Consider the following 27,608-nt stretch of genomic DNA (forward strand, 5'->3'; position numbering starts at 1 on the left):
GTTTATGTTTATTTGCACAAAACAAAAACAATTGATGTAAGAAAAATGTATGAACAAGCAGGGAACAAATTGTGCAAGTGAGATAAAAACTCCTTAGAGGGTTGTTGGATATCTCACCTTAACATCTAAGAAACAAAAAGTACAAAACATTAAACATTATATGAGAAATACATCACAGTGTCAAATAGACATATCAAGTACATAAAACAAAACATTAAATAAACCATTGAGATGAAATCCCTGAATAATAAGTGTGTGTGTGTGTGTGTGTGTGTATGCACATGAAAATGCATGTGTGTGTGAGTAATGTGTGTATTGATCAGAAAAAGATTGAAAACAAGATATTAATCAAATGTACGACAGTAAGTGTGACACTAGTCTGCACTGAGAGATTATTAAACCAACAAAAGTCAACTATCATCTAAATTCTCTAAATGTTCAAATATAGAGAAACCAGATGCTGTTTTAAATTAGATCTAAACGTTGATGAGGATGGAAAGATTTTAACAGCGCGTCGATGACAATTCCACATCTCTGCACAGCAATACTTCAGCAAAAATGGCCCCCTTGTGGTGACATTTCCAGGCAGATGGAGATAATTGGCTTGCTTGGTATAATGTAGATGGATATCAGAATTCAGAATAGAAAACAATGAAAACACTCAGTCAAAAGATCTAGTTTTATAAACAAAAATACAAATTTGAATTGTGTTTATGTCATAAATTTTAGTGACGTTTCTGACAAATTTTTTTTGTAACATGTAGATCTTCTTGAAAAATAGCTTGATAAGTACAAGCCCATAAAATGTTACAGGAGCTAATATATAGAAAAATAAGACTTAATATAATGTCATGACACAAGACTTGTGTAAAAAGAACTTTTACTTATGAACTATTTGAACTGTTTTTGTGTGGATGCAGATGAAAATAAATGAAAGCAGTTTTCAGGCTGGTTTGCCCAGTGGTGTAGTTCAGGGTCTAAGTGGGTATACAGAGTATACCCACTTCTAAACCCACTGAGATGCTGCTTTTACAATTATAAACATCCCCACACATGTATCTACATCGCCCAGCAGCAAAGCTAAGGTTACCAGTATGCTACAGTGGTGCAGTTAACTTTAGCCTGAACATAGATATAATAAAGTTATATGTATATATGTCTATGAGCCTGTCTCTCATTAGTCTCTGTTCCAGTACTGGTTCAGTCATTTCATTACTCCTGAAACCAAAGAGCAGAAATTATGTAACAACGAGCAAATATACTGATGAAGTTTTTTCAGTAAACTAAATCAAGTCTTATATGTCACTTTTTCTGAAACAGTGTTTTTCTAGGCTTCTTTTTTCTGTTTTTAAAACAAGGGCGGATGGTTGAGAGTATACCCACTTCTTGAAGGACCACTGCACCACTGGGTTTGCTGCTAAACTGATAGAAACTTCTGGTGACTGACTGGATCATTTTAGCTGCTTTTTTATGTCTTTTTTTTTTTTTTTTTTACGATACATTCTTTGATTCTGCTTTTGTAATTTTAAATATTTTTATGATTATTATATTTTTATACTGTTATTATGACTTTCTGACATTTTAGCTTTTATGTTTAATATACTACATTTATGCTACGCTGGTTCACCATTCCCGCCTTCATCCATTCAACACCTTTGTTGTGGAAAAAAAAAAACACGTTAATCACGAGTCCCGATGAGGAAATCAAACAGATATTTATTTTGACTGCTAATACACAGATCGATGAGACATCTGAATGAGGACTTTGTCAAAAGTAGGTGTAACTATTTTATGATTGAGCGCTTCACAAAAGACAATTGATTAGTTCAGCTAAGAAGAGAAAGGAATCTCCTGATGACTCCTGATGACTTTAAGGGAGACAAAAGCGGGGATTCAGATAGGAGGGAGGGTCGGAACCAAATAAATGAGAAAGGTAACAAATGATTAAAGTAGTTATTCCAGTAACATTACCTTGTTACTGGTATAATGTTATTACCCTTATATGTACCACACATTATTTGCATACAAGCTGCTCTGTATACAAACCGGTGGATTTGTCCTGAGTAAAATTCCCATCACACCTTTTTGATCTTATTGTTCAGACAATCCTTTCTCCATCACTCAAATGTTTACACATCAATGATTAAATTAAGGGTTCAGTAATATGGAATAGATTAAATCACCCCCATATAAAAAAAACCCCAACATTTTTTAAAACTATTATGAACCTTTTAATGCTTTAGACTGAACATGTAGATGACTCAGTTATGAATAAAACTGTGAGCTGCTGACGCCTCAGTGAACAGCCGAAACACAGGCTGAATGTTTGCCAGTCTTCCCACTATTTAAATATCTTAAAACTAATAAAGAAGAGAAAATTCTCTGTAATAGTTTGATACAAATGTGCTTTATGTTTCCTCTTTCCAGTTAACTACAAATGCAAGTTACAAGTAATGTTACGGTCCTGGTGATTTTGCTGAACTCATCATCTTCCATTTACACACACACACACACACCTGTTTATTTACAGGAGGATTTCTGCAAAAGGGGTTGAAAAATCCTGCAGGACCCTCATCTGCACCAGCAGGAGGAGCCCTAAGTAAAGCTAGGCGGGCAGCTGTGTCGCAGCAATGCAGCACTCTCCACTTCCCTCATGGCTGGAAATGCAGATGGGGTGAAATACAGTAAATACATACAAAAAAAAAACAAAAAAACAGAAAACCGAGGAGGTGTGGGCTGGCTTACTAAGTGCCTGCAGTGACCTGGCAGGGTTCTTAGCCCCGGTGCAACAACCTGCACTGCCAGCACTACGGAGGCAAATCCTTTCATACTGCACCACAACGCACATGCAGCTCAGCCGTCCTGCTGAGGCAGCTTCGCCCTGCTGGACTCTGTCAGGAGGGATGGAGGTATAGACATGAAAGGGGCAAAGACTTCACACTGAATCACGCTCAGTCCTGGCCAGGAAGTAACCCCTACTTTCTTTCACGCTCTCTCTCTCCCACTCCTCCATGTTCACGAACTTTTCTTTCATCTGTTCCCGAAGAAGGTGACTCCATCGACGAACCAGCTGTTTGAAATTCTCCAGCAGGGGTGGTCTCTTTCATCCCTCCTTCGTCTTACCTCAGCATTGCTTTGACTCTGACACAGAGGTCGTTTTTCACCAACTGTAGGGCTTCTTGAAGCATTTAGAGGGCAGCCAAGGCAAGGTGAAAGCACAATTATACAAGTTGATAACTCCTCCCAAGTGTGCAGTAATATGTGCAAACATGCACATAATGTACTTTGACAAGTACTGACAAAACAGAAGCAAGCTATGACTCTGCTTTATGTTTTCTGCCTTATCTGTTTCACCCAAACATGCAACACCTACTAGTAGCACACTTGTTCACATTTTTAAGGATGTTAATTATAGTAACTTTTCAAAGAATGAGTGTGTTTCAGACCCAAGACAGAAGCAGACTTTCCATTTACAGGAACATGAGTCATTTACCTAAAGTGAGATTGATAGATAGATAGATGGGTTTTAAGAGCTGATTTTAGTTGAGTTTTTTTTTTTTTTTTTAGCAAAACAGCCTTGAACGGATCAAAATAGCAAAGATGTTAAAGGTGTTTTCAGCAATGTGGTTTGCATTAAAATCATCTGAACACTGTCATGTCTGAAGCAAAAGACTTGTAAATGGGGTTATAAAATAATCAGGGTTGGTATTGTAGAGTGTGTTATTCTTCCCTTTGTGGCTGGAAAAAGTTGACTCCAAGCTTGACTTTCACTTTTACTGAACTGTAAACTGATTCCAGGCCTTGAGGATGTTTAGTGTGTTCAGTGTTGTGGGCAACACTGGTAGTGCTTCCTGGACGGTTTCCAGGTTCAGTAAAAAGGAGGATGGAGACACCAACACAGCATCAGGACCAGCTCCTACACACTGGGAGAATTCTGGTTGTATCATGTCGTAACACAGCCTATAAATAAACACCATGCAACTATATCTTTAACCAAAGAATTATTTTAGTTATTTTTCCCAACATCACAGCAGTTAATCCACTGGGATGTTTGATGAGTCATACTGAGACCATTGTCCATCTCATATCCCATAAAATGTCTGCAAGTCGGTAAACAAACAGGAACCTGATTATATGAATATGTCTAAGTACCAGCCTGAATTTTCTGAATCATCGTGTACGATTAAACAACGACAGCAGATTTTAGTCTAAGCAGGAAGAAACATGTCAGCACCTAAAGTCAGAGCAAAATGTCTCCTGCACACAGAGTACAGATCTAATGACACTCTGGTCCAGCCGTCCTGTCACTATGAAGCACCAACACTTCTCCTAACATTCTCATCAATGGGTTAATTCAGCCAGGAGTTGATATCTTACTGCGTTGCTTGTTTTTGTGCACCATGTTTAAAGTCCCTTTTTTCCCAGCAGGACTTGGCACCTGCCCACACTGCCAAAGGTACCAAAAGCTGCTTCCATGACCACGGTGTTACTGTGCTTGACTGGCTAACAAACTCACCTGATCTGAACCCCATAGAGGATCTGTGGGATATTGGCAAGAGGAAGACGAGAGACACCAGACCCAACTATGTAGATGACCTGAAGGCTGCTGTCAAAGCAACCTGGGCTTCCATTAGACCTGATCAGTGCCACACACTGATTGCTTCCATTGCCACGCCGTATTGATGCAGTAATTCATGCAAAAGGAGGCCCAACCAAGCATTGAAGCATGGAAATAAACATACATTTCAGAAGCCTGACATTTCTGTTTAAAATATCTTTTTTTTCATTGATCTTATGTGATATTTTAATTTACTGAGACACTGCATTTTGGGATTTCATTATCTATAAGCCACAATCATCAAAATATTTAAGAAATAAATGTTTGAAATGTTTCACTCTATGTGTAATGAATCTTTAGAATATTTGGGATTAACATTCTGAAATGAGTGACAACTTTTCATAATATTCTAATTTTTTTTTTTAGATGTATTGGATTGGATCTGTTAACTGCAACATGTAAAACTGCAGATGATGAAGTGATGCAGACCGATGCATGGTCCTCTTGGTTTGCAATGCATGCATACTGCTTTGCTGAATATTAATGCCAGTGAAACTGAAGGATAAGATGCATTCATTTGCATCCACTCACCAGGTTAAACTACCTGTATATTGACAGTGTGAGCTGTTTTCTCTTGTTCATAGCTCTGCTAATCTATTTATAGACTCAGTTCAACACCCATACACACCATTTCCTTATAAATCTTCCCTCCTTTCTGCGTTGCAGCAACTATTGGAAAAACCGATTAACAACTTGGAGTCAAAAAGTGCCTCCAATTACTTTTTCCCTTCATTTAAATGGAAAATGTCGAAGGAGGAGGGGAGGAGGAAAAGACAACGCATTGCTGAAAAACCACACGATCACAAGGCTGCCATGTGAGTCTGAACGGGTCAAACTACAACTGCTCCAAAGATGAACTGGAAACATTGAAAAGCCGGTGAATATGTGGCTTTATTCCGACTGGAAGCTGGTTTGACCCAAAGAAAGAAAGAAAGAAAGAGCTGCTCATAATCCTGTAAAGTCTTCACATGAATTCCACAAAGGGTGTCAGGGTTTCTCCTTTTCTTTAATAGAGGACGACCTAATCCACTCAGTCCCACAGGGTCCTGCAGGTTTTCAATGTATCCCTGCTACAACACACCTCACTGAAATGAAATGGATCCAGCAGGCTATGAAGTTCTGCACAATGACTCATGAGGATGAATCAGGTGTGTTGGAAAAGCTGAAAACCTGAAGGACCCTCGTGGGACCGAGTTGAATAGTCCTGATCTAGAGTGTATCTGAGGATAATGGAAGTGAAGATCTGACTGCAACAGTCACACCGTCGCTAATGACGGCTCCCTCCACCACAGGATCTGTATTAACAGGACAACATTAAAGAAGTTAAAGAAGTGCTTGGAAAGCCCAGTCGATGCAGCGTTCTGTAAACACAGCCATTACTACCAGGGTGGGACTGACTGGGAATCACGGGGGCATTCCAGAAACTTTACAAGTGTGAAAATGAAGAGTTGAAACAAACAAACAAAACTTTCCAAACGGCAACATCTAACTGTGGAGGAATACCGCCCAGCAGCAAAACACTTACTAGCGCTATTGTTTTGTAGAGATATGTACTTGTGTATCTGTCATCAGGTTCCTGGTTCGAGTCTCTACTGGGATTTTTCTGCAGTTTGCATGTTCTCCCAGTACATCAAGTCAGTCAACAGTCCAAAACATGCATCTTATGTTACTGGGTCAATCTAAATTTACCATGTGAGTAGTTGTTTGTCTGTGACCCTGACTTTGAACTGAATTGAATTGAATCAGGATTTTAGACAAGTCTTTATATTAAACAAACCACAAACTGTTTTGCTGGTTAGAAGAAAAATCTCACATCTCACATCTGAAATCTCATCTCAAGAAACATCAACAACAGGCTGAGTGCATCAAACATCTAGAGATCAATGTAGATGTATCCAACATCACACCAGTTAATCCATTGGGGTGTTTTGATGATAGCGGCGAGTCAAAAGCAGCTCCTCTAGCTGTCACTTCTGGGAGAGTGTCTCAGGGGGAAATTTGTAGTCATGAAATCTTCCATCTCTTCTGAAGACAACAAGCAGTTGTTGAACTAAACTAAATCACGTCGGTGTCTGACCTGCGGCCACAAGAGGGAGACAAGCTTCTGGTACCATAAGTCCCAACACAACACAAAACGCAGGCATGTTGCAAACTGCTGAGCATGTGGCCTGAAACTGAAGTCTCAAAGAAGCAGCTTTCTGTTTAAATGCAGAAATACACCAGATCACTGCATGTTGGTTTGCTCTCCACTATGATGACAGCCCTCTGGTCTTATTTCCTTGCATCTCCTCGGTACACCCTTGACCAGTAAGACAGGCATCGGAGCCAGACCTCTGATCTTGCACTGTTACATGATCACACTCTTCACTCTCTATAATCTGCATGCCGACACTCTGAGTTTATTTACTAATAGCTTATTTCTGTTAGTTTATGTTTGTGTGAGTTTGTCTTTCTGGTATTTCACTCTTAGTTGTGATCCAGTTTTTTTCAGCTTGTTCGTCTTATGTTCCTGTACAGGTGTACCAGCTGGTTGTCTGGTTTTTCTAGATTGCAGGACCTTTGCTTTCTGTCGGATGCATCTGTATCTCCTCTTTCTTCTTTCCGTTTAATTTCTGTTCACTTTTTCCTCTTTTTCCCCTCCGGCCAGGTCCAGCAATGTTTAGGAATAAACATTACCATAGTCACTGTAATAAAAGCCTCATTCTGCTTTGCTAGGGTCCTTCAGAGGTTTTCAAATCGGCATCATATTGCTATTTGTACCGTTTACTTCATGTTTCGTAAACACTGTAGTTCTGCTAATTAAAGGAAGGTTTTGGCATGACTTCCTAAAACACAGCACATCTGTTGCAATCCATTTCATAACAAAATAAAACCACTCATACCCAAACAGAAATCCATTCACTGACTGGATTAAGAAGTTTTTTTTCTACAAGAACAACTGTAGTTACTTTATATTTAAGGACAATTCTCCAGCCTAAACGTTGTGAACGGGTCTCAATCAACAATGCAGAAGCACCTGATGTAAACAGCAGACTGTGGGAATCATGCTGCATCCTTATAATTTCACAGCAGAACGCTGCTGCGGCGCTCGGCGGCTGAGGGGAGCCAAGCAGCGGTGGTTGATGCAACATATGGATGGTGGGGTTTCCTCAGCTGCGAGGAAGAGTCAGAGATCAAATGTGAGGTAATTAGAGCAATATGTGGAGGGATTTTTGACTTATATTAATACACGGAGAAGCAGGAACAGCACAGAGTATATCTATTAATGCTACCTTGTAGCTTTTTTGTTTGTTGCCAGATAATGAACTAAAAAAAAAGCTGAGATCGTCTTATTTTGACACTTTTCAGACTGGAAAGTTCATGTCTTGATGGCCAAAGACAGCAAACGGGTCTGCGTCATGTAAAGTACTCAGTGAGGCACATTTCTGACTAAAGGAGGAGAGGATCTACTTACAATATACATTAGAAGTGAGCATGCTACATTACATAACGTTTGAAAATGTATATTTAATGAAAATTGCTGCATTTGAGTGACTGTCAGTGGAGAGTTTCCTTTGGTGAAGGGCAAAACAGAAATACTTCAATACTTCTTCTGTCCAAAGACAGTAGAAGTTCATGATCACAACAACACTGTGATCATGAACATACAAGTTACTTCAGCGGGTTTCCAGGTAGCATCAGCATGGTTATAAAATGTCAACACAACAACTTTACTTCTGCACTTCTGTCTACATGGTGGTTCCACAAAGACAATAATCAACAGAGGAACTCCAGTAGATCTGATAGTAAGAACTTACAGGTATGGATAAAGGACCCAACTGGAAATCAGTGGAAACACCGCGGTCAGGAGGTAGCAAGTAAACCTACACCAGTGATCATAACCAGATGGAGAAACACGACTTAAACAGGCTTTGCTGAATAAAAACATGTCTAGGTGATTCAGACTTAGTGTAGGGTTTTTGTGTGAAAGTTCAGGCATGTGAGGAACACTGCATAATGTCACCACATATCTACAAAGTCCAAAAAGTTTGTTTCATTTGCGTTGGCCAAACTGAATGTATCAGGATGACATTTGCTTTGGTCAGATGAGACAAAGATCAGTATATCAGGCTGGAGACACCACAGTGATGACAGTGATGACACATCCATGACAGTGAAGCAGAGAGGTGGAGTTTCTCTATGAACACAAAAACATGCAAAGTACAGAAAAACTACGGGTTAGTGGTGATACAACAGATTACACTACAGTCCTGTCTGCTGTATCGATGGGACTCGTGAACCTAACACATGCCAACGTAGTTACGTTTCTTTTTGGAGCTTTTTTTTTTTTGGTAATCTTTAAACTGTTTCCTGCTCATATGAACACCAGATTGCCCCTGCAAATAAACATTTGTCTGCATTTCCACTCTCTTCCAGGTATGAGTTGATTTTGAGAAAATAAGTCAAAAGTAACTTAAAACAAGGAACTTCTGCACTTTTGTGCTCTGAGTCTGAAGAAGTTTCAGATTCTAACATTAATATACTTACAAAACACATATATATTTTGTCAGTGGGACTTTATACTTTTAAAGCGTTTGTTTGCAGTTGTTGTTGTTGTTTGCAGAATATTTATCTAAATGTTATCTCTGGAAAAATGGGTACAGAGTTGCAGCAGGTAAGGCAACAAGAGATTAAAAAATATTGGAAATTTATGAACATCTGTTCCTCTTCTATTCAGCTTTGATTTTATTACACATATTATTTGCTAATTTATGATTATTCTCGACTTTTGTTGCTCATGCACACTCATCATGCTGCGACATTACCGACAGCCCTTGAAGGCAGCACTCCAAAGAGTCGGCTAAAAAAAAGAGACACTGCGCATGCTCCGAGCATCATCCTACTTGTGGATAAACCGCTGTAAAGGATGTGCTGGTGCGCAGAAAATCCTCCTTAAACCGCATTTTTCTGTGTGTGCGGAAGAAATATTCGAACTGAAGCGAGTATGTGAGGACTTTGAGACGCTGCAGGATGTGTCCATGCCCTCCTCCTACTCCTCCGCTCCCTGGTTAGGAGGAGGGGGATACCTTGAGCTTGAGGAGGAGGGAATGGGGGTGGATGCAGCCTTATCAATTGCAAGTTGCCTCAGACGATCCAGTTCAAACTAGTTCTGCGTTATGCGACTCCGGCTATGAAGGGTTTCCGCACCTCCAAACTGAGCTGCCTCCTGGGAGCAAAAATCAGATATTTACATATTTTCTTTGCGACTAAATGAAGATATTAAGTCTTGTTTTCTTAACTACAACACATATGATTTACATATATTCATGTAGGGATAAACGTTGACTTTATTTTATGCAATCACGACTTTATTTCCCATTTTCCCCTCGTCTTTAATGTGCGCTGAAATGATTGAAAATGGTTGTTTTCTTAATAAAACAAGAAAAACAACTTGAGTTGTTCGGGACAGCTCGAGTTTCAGGGTGCGCGTGACGGCGGGGACAACAAAGGAGGCGAGGAGGCGCCCGCACCAGAAATGCGGAATTGCCGCAGCTGCATTGTGCGCCACAAGTCTGTACCAGACGGGCTTTCAGATGCGCAGTAAAGCGAGCTGTGATCTCCATGTTGGGAGTGATGTATGACAGGAGGAGCAGGGTGGCGGAGCGAAGGGAAGCCATGGAGGAATCACCGCAGTGCAGCAGAGCTGTCAGTCACCCCGCAGAGGAGGCTGCGTGGAGTGGACAGCAACTACCTTTATTGTATAAAGAAAGAAAAATGTGTCTGGACATTTAAATGTATTATACAGGTGAGGGTCTCGTGTCTCCTTGGTTACAAAAGCAGAAAAAAAATCTGCGCAACAACGAAGATATCCTGTTTTTACCTTGGATTTAATAATAGCCAATGTGTTATTGAAGAGTATCTAAAAGCTTAAAGAGTGTTAGAGAGTTTCCAGAAGATCTGCAGTGGTCCTGTCTTGCTTTTAGCTTGAGGCGTCGCCCCTGATTTACCTCGCGCCTCCCCCGCTGCGTGCTGCATGCCGGTGTCCCAATAAAGCGGGGATCCAACTCATTGTAAGACATAATGAAGACAAACCGGCTCTGAAACACCATCACACCCCTCCTCGTGGGCCCACTTTCTCAAAATACACACTTCGCCGGCACACATAAGCCTGTCCAGATCTCTCTCTCTTTCTCTCCCCCCTCCCGTCGGTGTCCAATCTGTGCAGCAGGAGGACCTCCCCAACCCCCTGAACCCAATCTACCCGCCCTGCTCGCTTATAAATACAGCCTGAATCACGCCGGCAAGCCTTGGTCGTCAGAAACTCTCAGGGTTGCAGCAGAACATCCCCCTCTCGTCTTATCCCCCCCTCATCATCGTTTTTCGCCGTTTTTTAAGACAAATCTCACGCATCATCCATTTTCAACTCATTCCCTCCCCACCCACCCTCCCCGCCCCAGTCATTTCTTTCTTTCTTTCTTTTCCCTCCCTTTCAGAAAGTGTAGTTGTATTGTGTTTTTATTGCGGCCACTTGCATGCATTGTTCGTCTCCCAAAATGGTTTGCGAGACTAAAATAGTTGCGGATGAACACGATGCTATACCTGGGACCAAAAAAGAGTCGATGATGTGGAGCTCTCCTGCCTCCAGCGTGGCTTTAAACCCCGCTGAGGGGAAGGATGTGAGGAAAGATGCGGTTTTTATCCGCGAGTTCGAGCGCGGGGATCAAGCGGAGGTGCGGCGCATCTTTTACGAGGGTATCATGGAGCGGATACCCAACACGGCTTTTAGGGGGATCAAACAGCAACCCAAGACCCAGTTTTTATATGCTCTTCTTACAGGTAAGTACGATCATTACATCCCATCAGGTAGCTGGGCACCTTTATTAAACTCAACTTTATTATGATCTAATATTAATTATGTATGTAGCCTAGTTTCTTTTTTTTTTTCCTCCCCCCCCCCCCCCCCCCCCCCACGAAGCTTTCATTGGAAGACATGTCTCCACCGCGCTTTGTTGTGGTGTCTGCATCCTGAAGGGATTTCTACAATTATCTTAAATGCTTTTGGATGTTTGTTTCACTGTTGGAATAACAAGGAAAGAACGGAACACATGTGAACCATCTGACCGTGCAGGAGAGGACGAGTTTAGCTGAAATCTGTTGCAGCCAACGCGGCTCCTGTTTCCGCCGGCACACGTTGCTCAGCCAACAACAAAAGGCATGGCAGGCGCATGGTGCATGTGTGTAGCTGGCGGGGCCTGCTGATGATGTGATGACATGCCGTTGCCGTGAATGAATGAGTGGGTGAATTTAAGGATTGGCCCACAGGGTGCGCGCACGCACAAAAAAAAAGGGGGGGAAAAAAATCACTTTGCTGCGCACTCTCAGCACGCAGGATAAAAGAAAAAAAAAAAAAAAACCAACCCGCTGTGCGCACACGCACTGTGCTGACGCTTTCCCACTGGTCTCGACAGAGAAGCGACTGCGCCAGTCGTGCACTTTTTGACGAAAAAAATTTTTTTTTTAAATTTACATTGCAGCGACTTTATTCAGATTATTTCCTCCTGCCGCAGAGCAGAAGTTGCATAGTACAGCCAAACTACTTGCATGGCAACTCATGCTTGCGCAGCATCCATCCTGCTTGTTTCTGTCTCCCTTTGCGCCCTCCAGCGTTACATCTGACTAATAACTCCAACAGAAACTGCCCTGGTTTCATTTATTCTGACTGTACTATGTGTTACTTATCAAGAAAGATAAAAGTTTCACTCTTCAGCGCAGCTATAAGCTTGTATTTTACTTTACAGTCTGACGAAAGTGGGTTTGTGATTAAAAAAAAAAGAAAAAAAAAGTCCTTATTCCTCCTGATTGAAGCAATATTAATGATGTTTCTACAAGTGTAATACTTATGCTGTCATACTGTGTGTTATTGTTCTTTTCTGCTTTTGTTTTGCCAAAAATCAAACATGTGATTCTCTCTTCTGACAGGTTTCGTTTACTTTTCTTCCATTTCTCCATAGTAATGTGCTTTTTCGTGACCAAATCTGTCACACTGACCTGCTGCGCACCCCTAATTCTCATGGGTGCGCGCTACTACTACAGCAGGAAAGTTATCCACACTTATCTGGACTGTGCTCTGCACACGGACATGGCTGACATAGAGGCTTATTACATGAGACCCACAGGTAAGAAGGAGGGGAAACCTCACTGCTCTCTCATACATACATGTGTGGTTTGTCAGAAGGCAATGCTCCTCCATCACATTCCAAAAATAAATCAAAATGATTATTACAGATGAGATGCAGCGGCTGCCAGTGCCTGCTTTATAGTTAGTCACTTTTTTGCTGCAGCAGAGAGGATAAGAGGCAACAACCCAGGCAAGCAAATGGAAGCCAGTTTGACTGACACGCACGTTTAAAACACGGTTTGGTTTCAAGGATCCTCCGGCAGAACTGAGGGAAAATCATTAAATATGCAGTATTCTCTCTGCTTCCCTTCTCCTCCATTCCCACCCCTCCTCCCTGTCTGCTTCTCCATTCCTTCCCCCACTCGCTTCCTCTTTGAGCTCCACTTGGACACTGGGGGTGGGGATGGAGGGCATCCTGGGGCTATTGATTGCAGAGAGGAGGCTGCTGATACACTTTCTGCGCTACGCTCGGTGTCGGCAAGGCTCATTTCCTCCACCAAAGTTTCTAATTGGAAAAAATCAATCCACCTCTGGTGTCATCTCAACCTATTTATCCTCCGCGGGGGGAGTCGAACCCGCGGCGTAGGCAGCTGAAATCCACAAATTCCTGACACATTTTCCTGCCTTGTAACTTCTTGGACACGTTTATCCCGCATTAACCCAAAACACATGGCCAACACAAAAAACAGGTGTTAGTTAAGCCGGTCAATTCCCCCCCCCCTCCTTTTGTCCATTTCTCTCTGACATTTCGCCACCGGGGCTTGATAATCCACAGCATACACAACTGCAATTTAGCATTCCCATTATTGCTGCAGGGCCGTGATGGTTTAGAGGGGGTCAGGCACCACTGCTCCTGGACAATGCTAATGATTACAACCCTGCAAACTGAATGGGCCCGTGGGGGATGAACACCTGGGTACCAACGCGGAGTTCTGATGGAGAGGCACAGCTGACGTCACCGTCATTTGTTACAGTACGTTTACTGTGCTGCTTGGATGGCACAAAATGTAAGAGAGTTATTATATACAAAAAATACAAAGTTGGCAGGTTGAAGGGAACTTAAAGGCACTAGAAGCACATTTTATATGAGCAATAGTGTCTTATGATATGATAGCAACACAAGACATACTGCTGCTTGCAATGGACACCATGAGACTAAACTAGACCAGTTCAGTATCCGCTGTGATCACTGACTCATCTGATGGGAAATAAAGCATGCAAGCAGAGAGGTTGTATAAAGAAAATTAAGTTATGTAGGGGACAAAAATAATACGAATAAAAAAATTTTTTAAAAAAAGGGTTTACATTAAAAGCATTTAATGAAGGATTTGATGCAACTCTTAGTTTTTAAAGGTGTGTTATTAAAATTTGACAGTTCAATTAGTGCTCGACAACTTGAGAGTTATACTTCATTACATGCAGCAGCTGCTGGCACAGATCTTTCATCTTCCTCTGTCCTTCATCAGCAGGAACAAATCAATGGTGCCGATCAATATATATCCAACACCGATCATAAACATCATAGCAAATGCTCAAAGAAATTACGAGGTAATAAAAATACTTCTCAGTTCAAAGCATGTTTTTCTTACAGAAAACCATGTCAAAAATACAACGAGAGCGAGAAGCACAGATATGGATTATCTGCACAGAACTACTGATTGTTGTACTTCTGACGATCAGCTTGCAGCCAGACTTCATAGATGTTTCAGCCCCGTAGTCCTGCTCAAATCCGAGGGGCTTCATCTCATCCTAGTGGGAGTAGCAAGACCAGGGCGAGATGTTTCACCATGATGATCTAAGTTGAAAAGCCACATGGCTACTTTGTCCAAATCATGTTTTTTGGACCATTTTATGTAGTTATTTACAGTAAACATATAGGGAGTTGGTTTCCTGGTTAAACTTTCACTGTAGGCATTTGTTGCTATTTTGCTGGCTTAATTGTCAGGAACTGGGATAGTTAACCCTTTATAGGGCACCCAATGAAACACCTTAAAATGAAGACATTTTAACCTAAAATTGTCCTTCTGATATGTACCAAGACCTCCATTCTGTTGTTACTTTTTTTTTTTTTTTTTTTTTAAATTTGATTTATGCTGAAAAACAGTCACTTGCCTGATAAAGGGTTAAGCCACCCTTAAATTAAAACTCTTTCCAAGGAGCTCTAACAAGCGCCAGCTGTGTCATCAGGATCGCTAATAGCGTCTCTCTGCGCTCATTTGTGCTAAATGCCAGCAGCTTTCATGTCTCCCAGGTTCATCTTATTTGAAAACTCATGTACAGTAAGAACTACTTGATCTTCCAGAGCTCCAAATCAGGTAAATGATGCAAAATTTCAACCGTACTTCAACGGCAGTCATCATACCATGTTCCCACTCTGTTGCAGTCCTGATTTATTCCATCGTCGTGGGTCAGCTATAAACTGTGAGTGTGGGTGAACAAGGGCTCACTCTGTTTCAGGGGTGAGAGCAGCTTCCTCCACTGATACCTGCTGTGCTTATTTTAGCTCTGAACGACAGAATGAGGGAGACAGACAGAGAGAAAGTGAAAAAGTGTGAAGGGAAGGAAGGTGGTGAGTGAAAAATGGGAGCATGAGAGGGAGGGGCGTTCGGCAATGGAAGGTGTTTTGTGTGGGCAAGAAGGAAAGAAATCTCTGAATGTTCTGCATGAATGTTCTGCATGTGTCACAGTCACTGAGTCATCCAGCAAGTTTATTCACTAACAGCAGGTAGCTCTCTTTCTGTCTTTTTGACTTAACTTGCTAGTTTCTGGTCCTCATGATTGTCAACGGTTTTGTTCTCCACGAATCTAGAGTTGGCTTGTGTGGGTGTATATATTTATGTGTGTGGGTGGGTATGTGTGTGTACTTATGTGTATGTGTATGTGTATGGATATGTATATATGTATGCATATGTGTGAGTGTATGTGTATGTATGTGTATGTGTGTGTATATGTATGTGTATGTATGTGAGTATGTATATGTGTATATATGTATATATATATATATATATATGTGTGTGTGTGTATGTATGTGAGTATGTATATGTGTATATATGTATATATATATATATATATATATATATATATATGTGTGTATGTATGTGTATATGTATGTATGTATATCTATCTTTATGTATGCATGTATGTGTACATGTGTGTGTATGCATGTGTATGTATGTATATATGTATATATATAATGTATGTGCGAGTGTATATACATATATATGTAGGTGGGTATGTATGTGCATATACATGTATGCATTGATCTCTTTCTTTTGTTTTTTTTTTTGTTTTTTTCTGTTCTCTTTTCTGTTCTCTTTCTGCCCCTTTCCTGTCCTTTCCGGTCGGGTCCAGCAGCATAAACTCTGTAATACAAGCTATTATCCAAAACAAATTGAAAAATAAAATAAGAATCAAGAAATACAAGGGGATCATTACATCTACAAAAGTTCCCCTTGGCAAAATAAATTTGCTCAGCAGAACACAGCATCCAGAACATCAGTCTGCTTGCTTAAATGCTGGACAAGACAAAAAAAAAAAAAAAAAAAAAGAAAAAAAAAAAAAGAAGGAAAGAAATCAAGAGCTTGCTAGTTAGCGGAGACAAAGGGGTCTCCTGGGGATATTTCTGACTTGTCAGCCATAGCATCTCAGATTAATAGGGCATGCTTCTTCCTGCGCGCCCCTCTACTACCCCTTCATCTTGTTGCAATTGGAGACACTGAATTTTCTTTCCACGACTCCCACTTGTGCAACTCTTGCTCCTCTTCCTCTGATCTGTGCTGAAGATGCAGGAGGAGGCGCTGCATTCTGGCTCAAAGGAGCTAATGTGTCCATTAAAAAAACCCATATATATATATAAATATATATATATATATATATATATATATATATACATATATATATATATATATATACATATATATATATATATATATATACATATATATATATATATATATATATAAAAATATATATATATATATATATAAATATAAATATATATATATATATAAATATATATGTGTGTATATATATATATATATATATATTTATATATATATATAAATATATATGGGTTTTTTTAATGGACACATTAGCTCCTTTGAGCCAGAATGCATATATATACATATATATATATATATATATATATATATATATATATATATAAATATAAATATATATATATGTGTGTGTATATATATATATATATATATATATATATATATATATATATATATATATATATATATATATACATACATATATATAAAAATACATGACTTTATTTATTTATAATTAGCAAAAATAAAATAGTTTACTAGTTTAATCAAATAAATTATTTGTTCTTTGTAGGCAAAAGTTGCGCTGCAACCCTGGACTATAAGCAAGTATAGGTGATAGATAATGTCAATAATAACAAAGAACCTACAGTTGAAGTACCAATGAAAACATACATTGCTAATCTTCATCTCAGCTGATTCACATAATCAGTAATATATAGATCCGTGTTATACCATCAACCACATCATCATCTCCCACTGCTACCATCACACTTAACAAAACCAGACACTGAAGAACTTGCAGTTCCCTTTTACAGTTGTTCTCTGCAGGTATGCGCGTCTTGTCTGTTCGGTGTTTTGCGAAAGTGAAGCCTGAGATTAATAATACATTGTAGTCTCACTACAACCTCTTCAGCTGGTGTTTTACATTCCACTTAAATCAATACTTAACAAAGACAAATGCTGGAGAGACAAGATGATGCGTCATCAGCAGCATCATTCATCTTTACAGCTTTTTCTTGGTATTTGGACCTACTGGTGGCTGATAACGGGGATTTGTCATTACAGAAAAACACTATGAAGCTTATTGTTATTGATTGTTGAGGGATTAGTCGTCTGAATGACTGATAATGAAAATAAACATGTAGTTCTTCGGTTTGGGTTCAAGTTTAGGCAGAAAGAATATGTCTGGCTGAAGTTAAGGGATACACAATGACATCAGTAGTAGTATTAAGGCACGATTACTGTAAATGTCTAGATTAGAGAAAAAAAACAAAGTTACATGAAGGTGCAAAGATTAGCCACAACAATGAAACCACAGAAGATGAAGTGAATAGGAGATCTTTTTGTCAAAATGCAACATTCTGCAGGACAAATCATAAACCCTGGTGTTTACATTAGCAACACTTTTTACACCAACCAAATGCATGGAAATGTGGGAATCAATAACTCAACCACAAACACCTAATCCCAACCACAGGGTCCACACCTAATCTCCTGGTAACAGACTCCACAGGATGTAATTAGATGGTCTTTAACCCCTCTGTGTGGATGAAGAAAAACCTGTTAATATTAGTCAGTCTGGTCAGAGTCTTATGATTGATCAGTTTTGTTTTACTGTCCTGAGTTTTGCTTCTGAAAAGCTTATTTTTATGTCTGCACCTGGCAGCGTATCATGATGATTCTGCAGCTGTGTGTAAACACCCACCACGATGGCCTTTGACCATAGGAATGAAGTGGCAGATGGGGCTCAGGTTGTTTGTAACCGCAGTCGTGTGAACAATGGCGTGGGCATATTAAAGTGTAACATGTGTGTAAAATTGGGCACGCACCTACAGCTTGCATATAAACAAACAGAAACAGGCCCGTGGATGTGAAGCGGTGCAGCAATGCCAACACCAACAGGTCATAATGACTTTTTCTGAACTAATGGCGGCATTAACAGTGAAGAGTACACACTGGGAGGAGTGGGTTGTCAGTGGTGGGTTTACTGTCTTTATGTGCTGTTTTAAGCTTAATGGCCAGCCCAGTGGAAACAACTTCTGGTGTGAATCTTCACTTGAGAAAGGATTAATTATTTATACGTGCGTACGTGCGTGTGTACACGTGAACAGTGGGCCCTGTGTCTGACAGTCACCTCCACCCACCCTCATTTGCCGGTGGCGGAGGAAGAAACCGCTGATGTGTGGGTTCAGTGTGACAGGCTAATCTATTCTCCCAGCGTGCACTCTGACCTGAAGAGCAGGGTGTGTCTTGGTGAGTGCATTAAGGAGGTTGTGCATGCAGCACAGGACCAAACAAGACTGTACAGAGCATCTTCAGAGTATAAACTGCAGGAATTATATTAGAAACACATTGTTATTTTATTCATTTTTGCTAGTTTTTACTATCAAAGCCACTAGAAAAGAAAGATTTTTTTTGCTATAAAACACATGCTAAATAATCTAAATAACTGTAATGCTTTATTTATAGTTTAATGAATGGTCACATAAATACCAGCTGGACATTTCAACAAGACGAGATGTTCATGCACCGCTTCAGTTCAGAGCCAGAGCTGCAGCGTAAATCTGCACTTTTAATTACATGTCATTTTCACGGCAGCAACGACAGAAAAATATATATAAACACCAAATAATCAGTAAGAATACACAACGTTGAGCCTCTTCCATCCTGCGTGCTCAAACTGTGTCTCATGGAAACAGAGAACTACAGCGAGGCGGCGTCTAGACTGAACGCTTATCTGCCGAATTAGCCCTGTAGGTTTCATCTGAAGGAAACGGGAATAATGTTGTTACTCCATAGAAACCATTCCTGTTTCTGAGGGGGGGGGGTGGTGGTTTCTAATGGGTTCAGTTTACAGAATCATCAAGTATTTAACCCTCCCACACACGTTCAGAAAGACATGCTAATAGTTGTTGCAAAGCAGTAATGATATCTGCTGGATTTAAAACACAGTAATCAGATTCTTACTTGCAAATGATTTCCAGAGCTTTTCCTCTCTTTCTCACCTTCACTCTCACTTTCACTAAATTGATTCCTTCTCTTGAGATCATCTGTATTCCTCAGCCCCCCCCCCCCCCCCCCCCGCCTCTCTGTATTCTCCATCTTTCCTCCCTCCCCCTACGTATTTGTGTGCCTCAGCAGCAGTAATAGCTCCTTTCAGAGACATCGCTTTTACTGTTAACACACATGCCCCACCATCTTCCTCCACCTCTGCTTACTCCTTCTTTCAAAGAGGAGAGATAAATGACTTATTCTTTCTTGTTCCTCGTTCCTCTCTTTCTCCAAGTCCTTTTTTTCTGAGTGAGTAAGCTCATTCATACCATTTGCACACACACCAGTACACTGGTGGTGCACTGTATTAATGCTGCGTTGAGCCTGGGCAGCTGCTGGGCTGGAGCAACAGGGAGCTTTTTGCTTTGCTCAAAAGAGTCGTCCCTGATTTCCTCTTACTCCTTCTGGATGCTCAGCATTCTAGAGAAACATGGAGCAGCTTCTTTCTTCTGCACTACAAAAAGTATTAAGCAGGAGAATAGTGGGATAGTAGAAAGAATAAATAGAAAATTCAAAGATTACCAATTCTGCCAATGATCTTTTCATTCAAAAGACTTGATGATAACTTTGTAAATATTAAGTCTGAGCTGGTAGATCTGCAAATATTGAGAAAAGGACATTCTAGTGGTTTTAGGCTATTGGTCATACAAGTGCTACAGGTATATTGGCTCTTTTTATTGATCTTTGTTTTTTTGTATTTAAATAAAATAGTAAAAAATTTTTAAAAAAATCAACAAAAACTGCAATAATCTTGCTTGAAAAGTTAGATCTCTGTAGTTACTAGGAATCCTATGGAGGTGACAGTCATTGAGTCCAGTGGTATTTTGTTTAAAACAATAAAGTTGCTATTGCAGGAGATGAAAAGATTACACCTGATCGCTTTAAGACATCGCTTGCCAATGGATGCATTCCATTTCGTGCATTTTTTTTTTGTTGTTATTGAAACGTGTAAGTTGCTGCAAGTCGCTTTGCTTAGATCAGGGGAGTCCAAAGTCGGTCTTCGAGGGTCGCTGTCCTGCAGGTGTTCAATCTATCCCTGCTTCAACACACCTGACTCAAACTAGAGGTTATTTAATTTGAGTCAGGTGTGCTTGAGCAGGGATGCATTGAAAAACTGCAGAATTGCGATCCTCAAGGACCCCTGGTTTAGATTTTTCTGTTCTCTTCCCAACTTTAGCTTTACCTCATCCACACTTGTTCTTTTTTCTCCGTTTCTCTCATGACGTTGAGCCGCCTCTCCACATCATGGCCGCCTAGGGTTGCCACCCATCCTGTTAAATCCAAAATTGTCCTTTAATTGACAAATAAATGTTGCACTTTGTTCCGTATTTCCATAACTTTCCAACAGCCTAGACAGGTCGGTCACACACATCAACACTAAATCTAAAAATAACGAACAAAATAAAACAGAAAATACAACAGCCAGAATCTTTGCAGGCCCCCCTCCTTTAAGTACTGTGCATATGGCACTTCACTATATATTTTCCTCATATGTTAGTATAGATCTTGTTTGATCTTGTTTAAAAAGCCTTGTGGAGGATCAAAAATAACAACGCAGATGCAGGATATGTAATGTTCCCTGAACAGTGATGTCAAAGAGCTTAGCGGTCAATTCATGCTTCTTAGGTTTTATTGGAAAAGAAGAGAAAAATGTGGCTGGAGGGGCAGGATGAGTTGTAAAATACCACCCCCTTCAGGTTTCCTCATTGCCTCACATGATCCTGGTGATCTTTTGGAGACACAGTGTTAAGTAACGTCTACTCTCTGACGAGCAGGGCAGTGCTTGCTGTGCATGCCTTCCTGAGCTGCCCTCATTCCTGGCACAGACTCAGTCCAGACAGATGGTCAGGAGGGCTTCATGCAAGCGTAGCCCTCACCCTCTTTCCATCCCACGTGCTTAGAAAGACATGCACTTCACACACACACACACACACACACACACACACACACACACACACACACACACACACACACACACACACACACACACACACACACACAAAATAATGCTGAAACTGTGCCAAAGGAGTTGACATCTGCCCATAATAAAACCTCATTCTGCGATATTTGTTACCGCTACAAAGTATTTAACCACTTACAACTAATCCATCAAAGCTCAACATAACCATCCACACCCTTTAGTGTCCCCAGATAGTGTCAAAAAGCAACGGTTTCATTGCATTAAATAACATGATCTGTGTTCATTAAACAGTCTGATCCAGATGTGTGCAGACACAAAGTTTCTGATCAGCCACTTCAATATGACTCGACTGGAATCTAAGAGAATTTGCAACATTTTTATTGTGGTGACAGGATGGTTTTATGTATTATTTTACTTATTCGGGATATAAAATTTCAGCTAAAAAGCCAGCTCGACAATCTTCAGGCTTCGACATGCAAATCGCAACGGATTAGCGAACCACTGTTTGCACACTTGGAGGGCAGCAAGTACATGAGATCGCCTGCTGCTACCTTCATGCATCCATCACAGCTGTTTGATTCAGTGACAGGAGCATCTGGACCAGCTTAACACGAGCCTGCAGGGGCATCAAATCCCCGCTGACACACAATGACTCAAACACGATGTCATTCCCACCACCTGTTTTAAGACGCACGAGGGAGAAATTCAGTGGAAACTGAGGAAAGAGAAGGTTTTGTGTGAAAGCATGAGAGAGCCAGGTCAAAGAGGAAGTATTAGGACTCGAGCACAATGAGCAGCAGGTCCACAGGTCCGCTTCAGCCAATCACAGAACAGTCAGATTTTACTTAATCTTCAACAAACAGATGGTCGTTTGGTACAAAACCATGTAACCGTTGCATCCGCATGACGTCGGAGGGTGTTTGAACATTGTTATGCAACTAAAACAAGAGGAGCAGAGAGTCTTTTTCTTTGAAAGATTATGATCCGTAAAGGAGCTTAAGCTAGGTCCAACGCTGTATGATGGTTTAAAAAATTATGTGATTAAATTATTTGAGGAGAAAAAGGATGTTAAAATGACTCATAAACTTCTGTTTCATCACTACTGACAAAAAGGACGTTTAGTCAGTAGTGATAAAACGGTGATTTTCAGTATGTCAAGGATGCTCCTTTCCCCTCCAATCTGTGCTTCTGTCTTTGAAAAAAAGGCATTCAAGGATGAAAAGGAAAACTGAAATATAATCACACTGTATCAAAGTGAAAAACTTATGAACTGGAGCTTGAATAACAGTCAATATCAAAGAGGGGCTGATTTGTCTGGTGGAGGTGCATCGTCTGCTGACATATTTAACCACAATGTTTTAACCTTGTTTGCTTGTCTGTATGAGAGTGTGTTTGTCTGTTACCAACATCTGATTTACTCAGGAAGAGCCTGATGTGTACAAGTTGTAAGAATGTCCAAATCCTCATTCTTTCCCTGCAGTTTTACATTACAAATATGATCTGGAGAAAATACAAGTTTCTTGTCTGACATCTGTGTTTCAGTTACTTTGCTTCACTTAACAGCGAGTCAAAAGTGACTCCGTAATGCCTGAGCTTTTAATCAGCAGTCTTGCTGAGTGGCTAATGCTATTATGCACCCGTCAGACACTAGTCTCTGTCCAGCTCATTCACTAACTCCATGCCGCTCTTCCTCTGGTCTTCTTTTTTCTTTCAACAAAATGATATTTAAGCCATGATCACAACATACTGTAAATGTAAGCACAAGAAGTTGTTCCCTTCTCTTGACTTTTTTAGTCCAATATTCTGATAAATAATCTGATAAAATAATAATAATAATAATAATAATAATAATAATAATAATAATAAACTAGAACCAGCTATTATTGAAATAATAGCAAATGTGAATGCCCCTGTGTCCCGGTGCACAAAATGGACCAATCGCTGAGCTGAATTCCGTTTCGTTCAATCACAGGAACGGATTTCAATACATTGACAAAAAATAACTTAAAAATTTTAAATGTTAGAAAGACCAAAAGTTGTAGAACATATCTCATGAATGTGCTGCAGAGTTTGATACTTGAATGGTTGAAGTGAGACAAACGGTGTAGGAGGAGTAGCGTTTCAAAGATTTTGCAAGAAAATACAATGGAGACCGGGATCAAGACGAACCACCCGTTGAAGCTGTTTTCAGCTCATTATGCAAAAACCGACCAATTGCCGAGCTAAATTCTTCCAACGTCCAATCCGCATTTAGTTTGAAGGACTTTCACTCAGTCACAAGGCTGAATTTATTTTTACAAAATGCTAAATATCTCAAAAACTACAAAGTTTAAAAAAAAAAAAAAAAAAAAAATCGTAGCGCACACATGTCCTGAAGGAGCTGCACAGTTTAAGATCTGAATGATTGAAGTGACTTGAACGATGCAGGACTAGTAGCACGGCAAAAATTGGCGGAATAATATATAATAATAATAACAAGATAGAAAGAACAGGAACTCAATAATGTGAATGCCATTAATTATCATCATGCTGAAAATAAGGAATTATTAGATCTCACCTGCTAAAACATAACATTACTGTGACATTACTTAAAAAAAAAAAGCACAAGTTGATTACTTCTTAAATAGTTGGTAGCCTGCATCCCAAATAAAGTACAAAAAATAGATAAAGCTTAATTAGTTTGACTGCATGCAGCATATTACTCTCCCAAGATTTTCTTAGATGTTGTATAATCAAGGTGATTATTTTTGGTGATATAATTATGTAGTTGTAAAGCAATAGTGCAACATTGTGGCCAATAATTTATCTTGTCTAAGATGGGGGAGGGAGGGCTTCACCTTTCTCATTTATGCAAAATTAATACGAATGCACAGCCAGCAGACAGGTGGTCTCAAACTCCATTCCTCGAGGGCTACCATCCTGCAGGTTTAAGTGTTTCCCAGGTACAACCCAGTTAATTCTAATGAAAAGTTTCTCCAACAACTTGTTGTCATCTTCTGCACCTGCTAGTTGATGAGCCGTTGACTTGAGTCAGGTGTGTTGCAGCGGGGAAACACAAAAACCTGCAGGATGGTGGCTCTCGAGGACTGGAGTTGGAGACCCCTGCTTTACAGAGACAGTAGGTTAAGCCGGTTGGTCTTCTTGCTACACTAAAGGTGCTCATGGCTCAGTTCTGATACGTGCTGTAAACTAACAATATTTGTCCTAAATATTCACACTGCAGGTAAAAGTGACTCAAATCCGACTCTTTTATAATCATCTCAGAAAGCTTCTTTAGCATGTTTTGTTGGAACAAGTTACTTTGCTAAAACGTGCCACACACCATCAACAGCGGAGTCTCAACCACTGCCCCCCTCAGTGTCACGCAGACAGATACATCCATTCATTCATTCATGATACTAACCACTTAGTCCGATGAAGGGTCGCGGGGAAGCTGGAGTTTATCTCAGCAGTCAATTGGGCAAAAGGCAGGGTACACCCTGGACAGCTCGCCAGTCCATCACAGGGCCACACAGAGACAGACAGTAAAGGCCAATGATTTCAGTATTCACGTCTTACCCCAATTCAAGTTTTGCACTGCCAAGAAATGTGCAAATTCTTCCATTTTTCCTTCGACGTCATTAAATAAATCATTTAATTTTCATCTGCTCTGCTCTGACACGCACAGAAGTGACACCTCAGCAATGGCCTACTTCTGGTGTCTGCCAGAATCCCTTTATATAGTATATATGTCTATAATCATTTGCTACTTCCGTAACATGTTACATGTGATGTCACGTATTCTTCTGCTCACTTCAGGGCTGTTTTTGTTCAGACTGGAGTTCGATTTTAAGTTGTTTTTAGATTAATGTGAACTTCCTAAAGAATGGGAAGAGAGTTTGTCGAACTGCATTGTGAACATGGCCTTACTTTACTTACTTTACTTATTTGACTTTAACTTTAACATTTTCAGGAGGTCTAATGTGGTCAAACTTTATCTCTATTCTCTTGCCAGGCTCTTGCTTCTGGGTGGCAGTGCTTGATGGACGGGTGGTGGGCATTGTGGCTGCGCAGGGCCACGAGGAGGACAACACCGTGGAGTTGCGGCGCATGTCGGTGGACTCCCGCTACCGTGGTAAAGGCATCGCCAAGGCACTGGGTCGTCGTGTTCTGGAGTACGCCATTCGCAACAACTACACCGCCGTGGTCCTCGGCACAACGGCAGTCAAGTTGGCCGCCCACAAGCTGTACGAGTCGCTGGGCTTCCGCAGAACGGGCCAGAGCGAGGACTACAGGCTACCCGGAATGAGCCGCTCGCCTCTGGAGAGGCTCTTCTTCCAGATCCGCCACAGCCGCTACCGCCTGCAGCTTCGTGAGGAGTGAGAGGTGACGGGGAGAGAGGGAGAGAGAGAGAGAGATGGAGAGGGGGAGATGGAGGAAGAGAGGGACAGAGAGAGCAATAACCCTCGTTCCCCTCAGAGCCCCACCGGCATCCTCTCCTCTGACAGCTTTTATTTACTTCCTGTCATTAGAGATGTTTGAGTAACACGTCTATCTCATCTTAAAGTCACTAACATTTTTATTAATATTTCACTTTTGTTGCTATTTTTTGGTATTATACTTTTACATCTTTGAATGAGAGTTTATTTCTTTTTCTTCTATTTTATTAATCTATTTTTTGTATCTTTCCCCCATCCCTCTCCACTGAAGGAGAAAAAAAAAAAAAACCTCACTGGCACCCAAACTCAGCACCCGCCGCTTTGGCCTCAAGGTTATCTGACTCGGATCAAAATCTCCTTTATTACAATTCCACCAACTCCTCTTTTAGCCCGACCCCACACCTCCCACAATCCCTCTGTTTTCCCACAGCTAACGGGTTTTGACGCAGGAGAGCGCAATGAAACATTTGCACACAACATTTGGGGGGGGGGGGGGGGGGGGGGGGGGTTGATGGGTCTGTGGATGCGATGGCGGATATGGTTTGCTTGAGAGGAAAAACGAAACAGTGCTAGGTGTGTTTTCCGGTGCACACCCCCCAAAAAAACCCCAGTGTTGCAGTGTTACTTTTTGTGTGCAAGTTTTGGACAGAAATGTGGTTGCACTAAACAAACAGTTTGGCTGTTCCTCATACTCTCAAGACACCATATTGAAGCCCAGTAGGAGTGTGTTGCTGACCCCCACAGTGAGAGAAAGATGACATGATGGCAACCGGAATATGCACCGTGCATCCTGCATCCTAAGTGCAGCACGGTGCATCTCCCTCACACACCTTCTGTACTCTGCTCGATGATTATTAGATTATATCTCCCTTGCTAAAAAAAAAAAAAAAAAAAAAAAAAAAAAAAGGATTTCATTGTTAATTTATTCTGTTCTTTTCTCTCTGGAGCTGTGGAGAGGTGCTGCGGTTGCTTTAGGTGACAGGAGGAGGCAGCTTTCCTGCTGCAGTTTCCGATCCCAAGACATGATATAGCTACATGTCAGAGCTTGTGTGTGTGTGTGTGTGTGTGTGTGTGTGTGTGTGTGTGCGTGCGTGTGTGTGTGCATCTGAATGCATGTGTGTGTGATTGCTAAAAAGCGCGTAACTGTATGCGTATGTATGTATGCACATTTGATGAGGTTATGGTTTGACACCAGACCGAGCCTCTAAAGAATACAACGAACCTTTCTCTCCATAAGAGTCAAATATGATCTAACAACGCTACTTTCTATGTGTACTTACCAATTGTTTACTGATTGAACCAGGATAAATTCTAAGCTTTTGAATATGTTCACAGTTTAACTAATAATTTGTCAATTTTATACTTTAAAGAAAGATACCACATTTGAATATGCAAATTTTACTGTCAAAACTACGATAATGACTAAGTAGCTGCAGTCTACACTTCACAGAATTAATCCAGGTTATTGGGAAAGAACTTGGGTAACACACGACTACTAGCAATACTTGCAAACCTACAGTACATGACTGAGCACAAATAGCAAATAACTATTTGAACCCATATATTGACATTAGTATCCCTCATACCCCATGTATTTATATTGTGTATAGAGCTGAAAACTCATGTAGCGAATGTCAGAGACTCTCCCTCCATCTCCATGCTC

At 40.6% G+C, this 27,608-nt stretch overlaps 1 protein-coding gene across 1 annotated transcript; it reads left to right on the plus strand.

Moving 5' to 3' along the window:
- Positions 1 to 11,130: 11,130 nt before the first annotated feature.
- Positions 11,131 to 25,889, plus strand: nat8l (N-acetyltransferase 8-like; the record flags this gene model as incomplete). The annotated part of the gene is made up of 3 exons (XM_079257447.1): positions 11,131 to 11,434; positions 12,610 to 12,774; positions 25,522 to 25,889. 3 exons carry the CDS (start codon positions 11,131 to 11,133, stop codon positions 25,887 to 25,889), a joined length of 837 nt encoding a protein of 278 aa, XP_079113573.1.
- Between the last annotated feature and the right edge of the window lie 1,719 nt (positions 25,890 to 27,608).

Source organism: Telmatherina bonti, assembly GCF_933228915.1.
Source record: "Telmatherina bonti genome assembly, chromosome: 18".
In the NCBI taxonomy this organism is placed as follows: Eukaryota; Metazoa; Chordata; class Actinopteri; order Atheriniformes; family Telmatherinidae; genus Telmatherina; species Telmatherina bonti.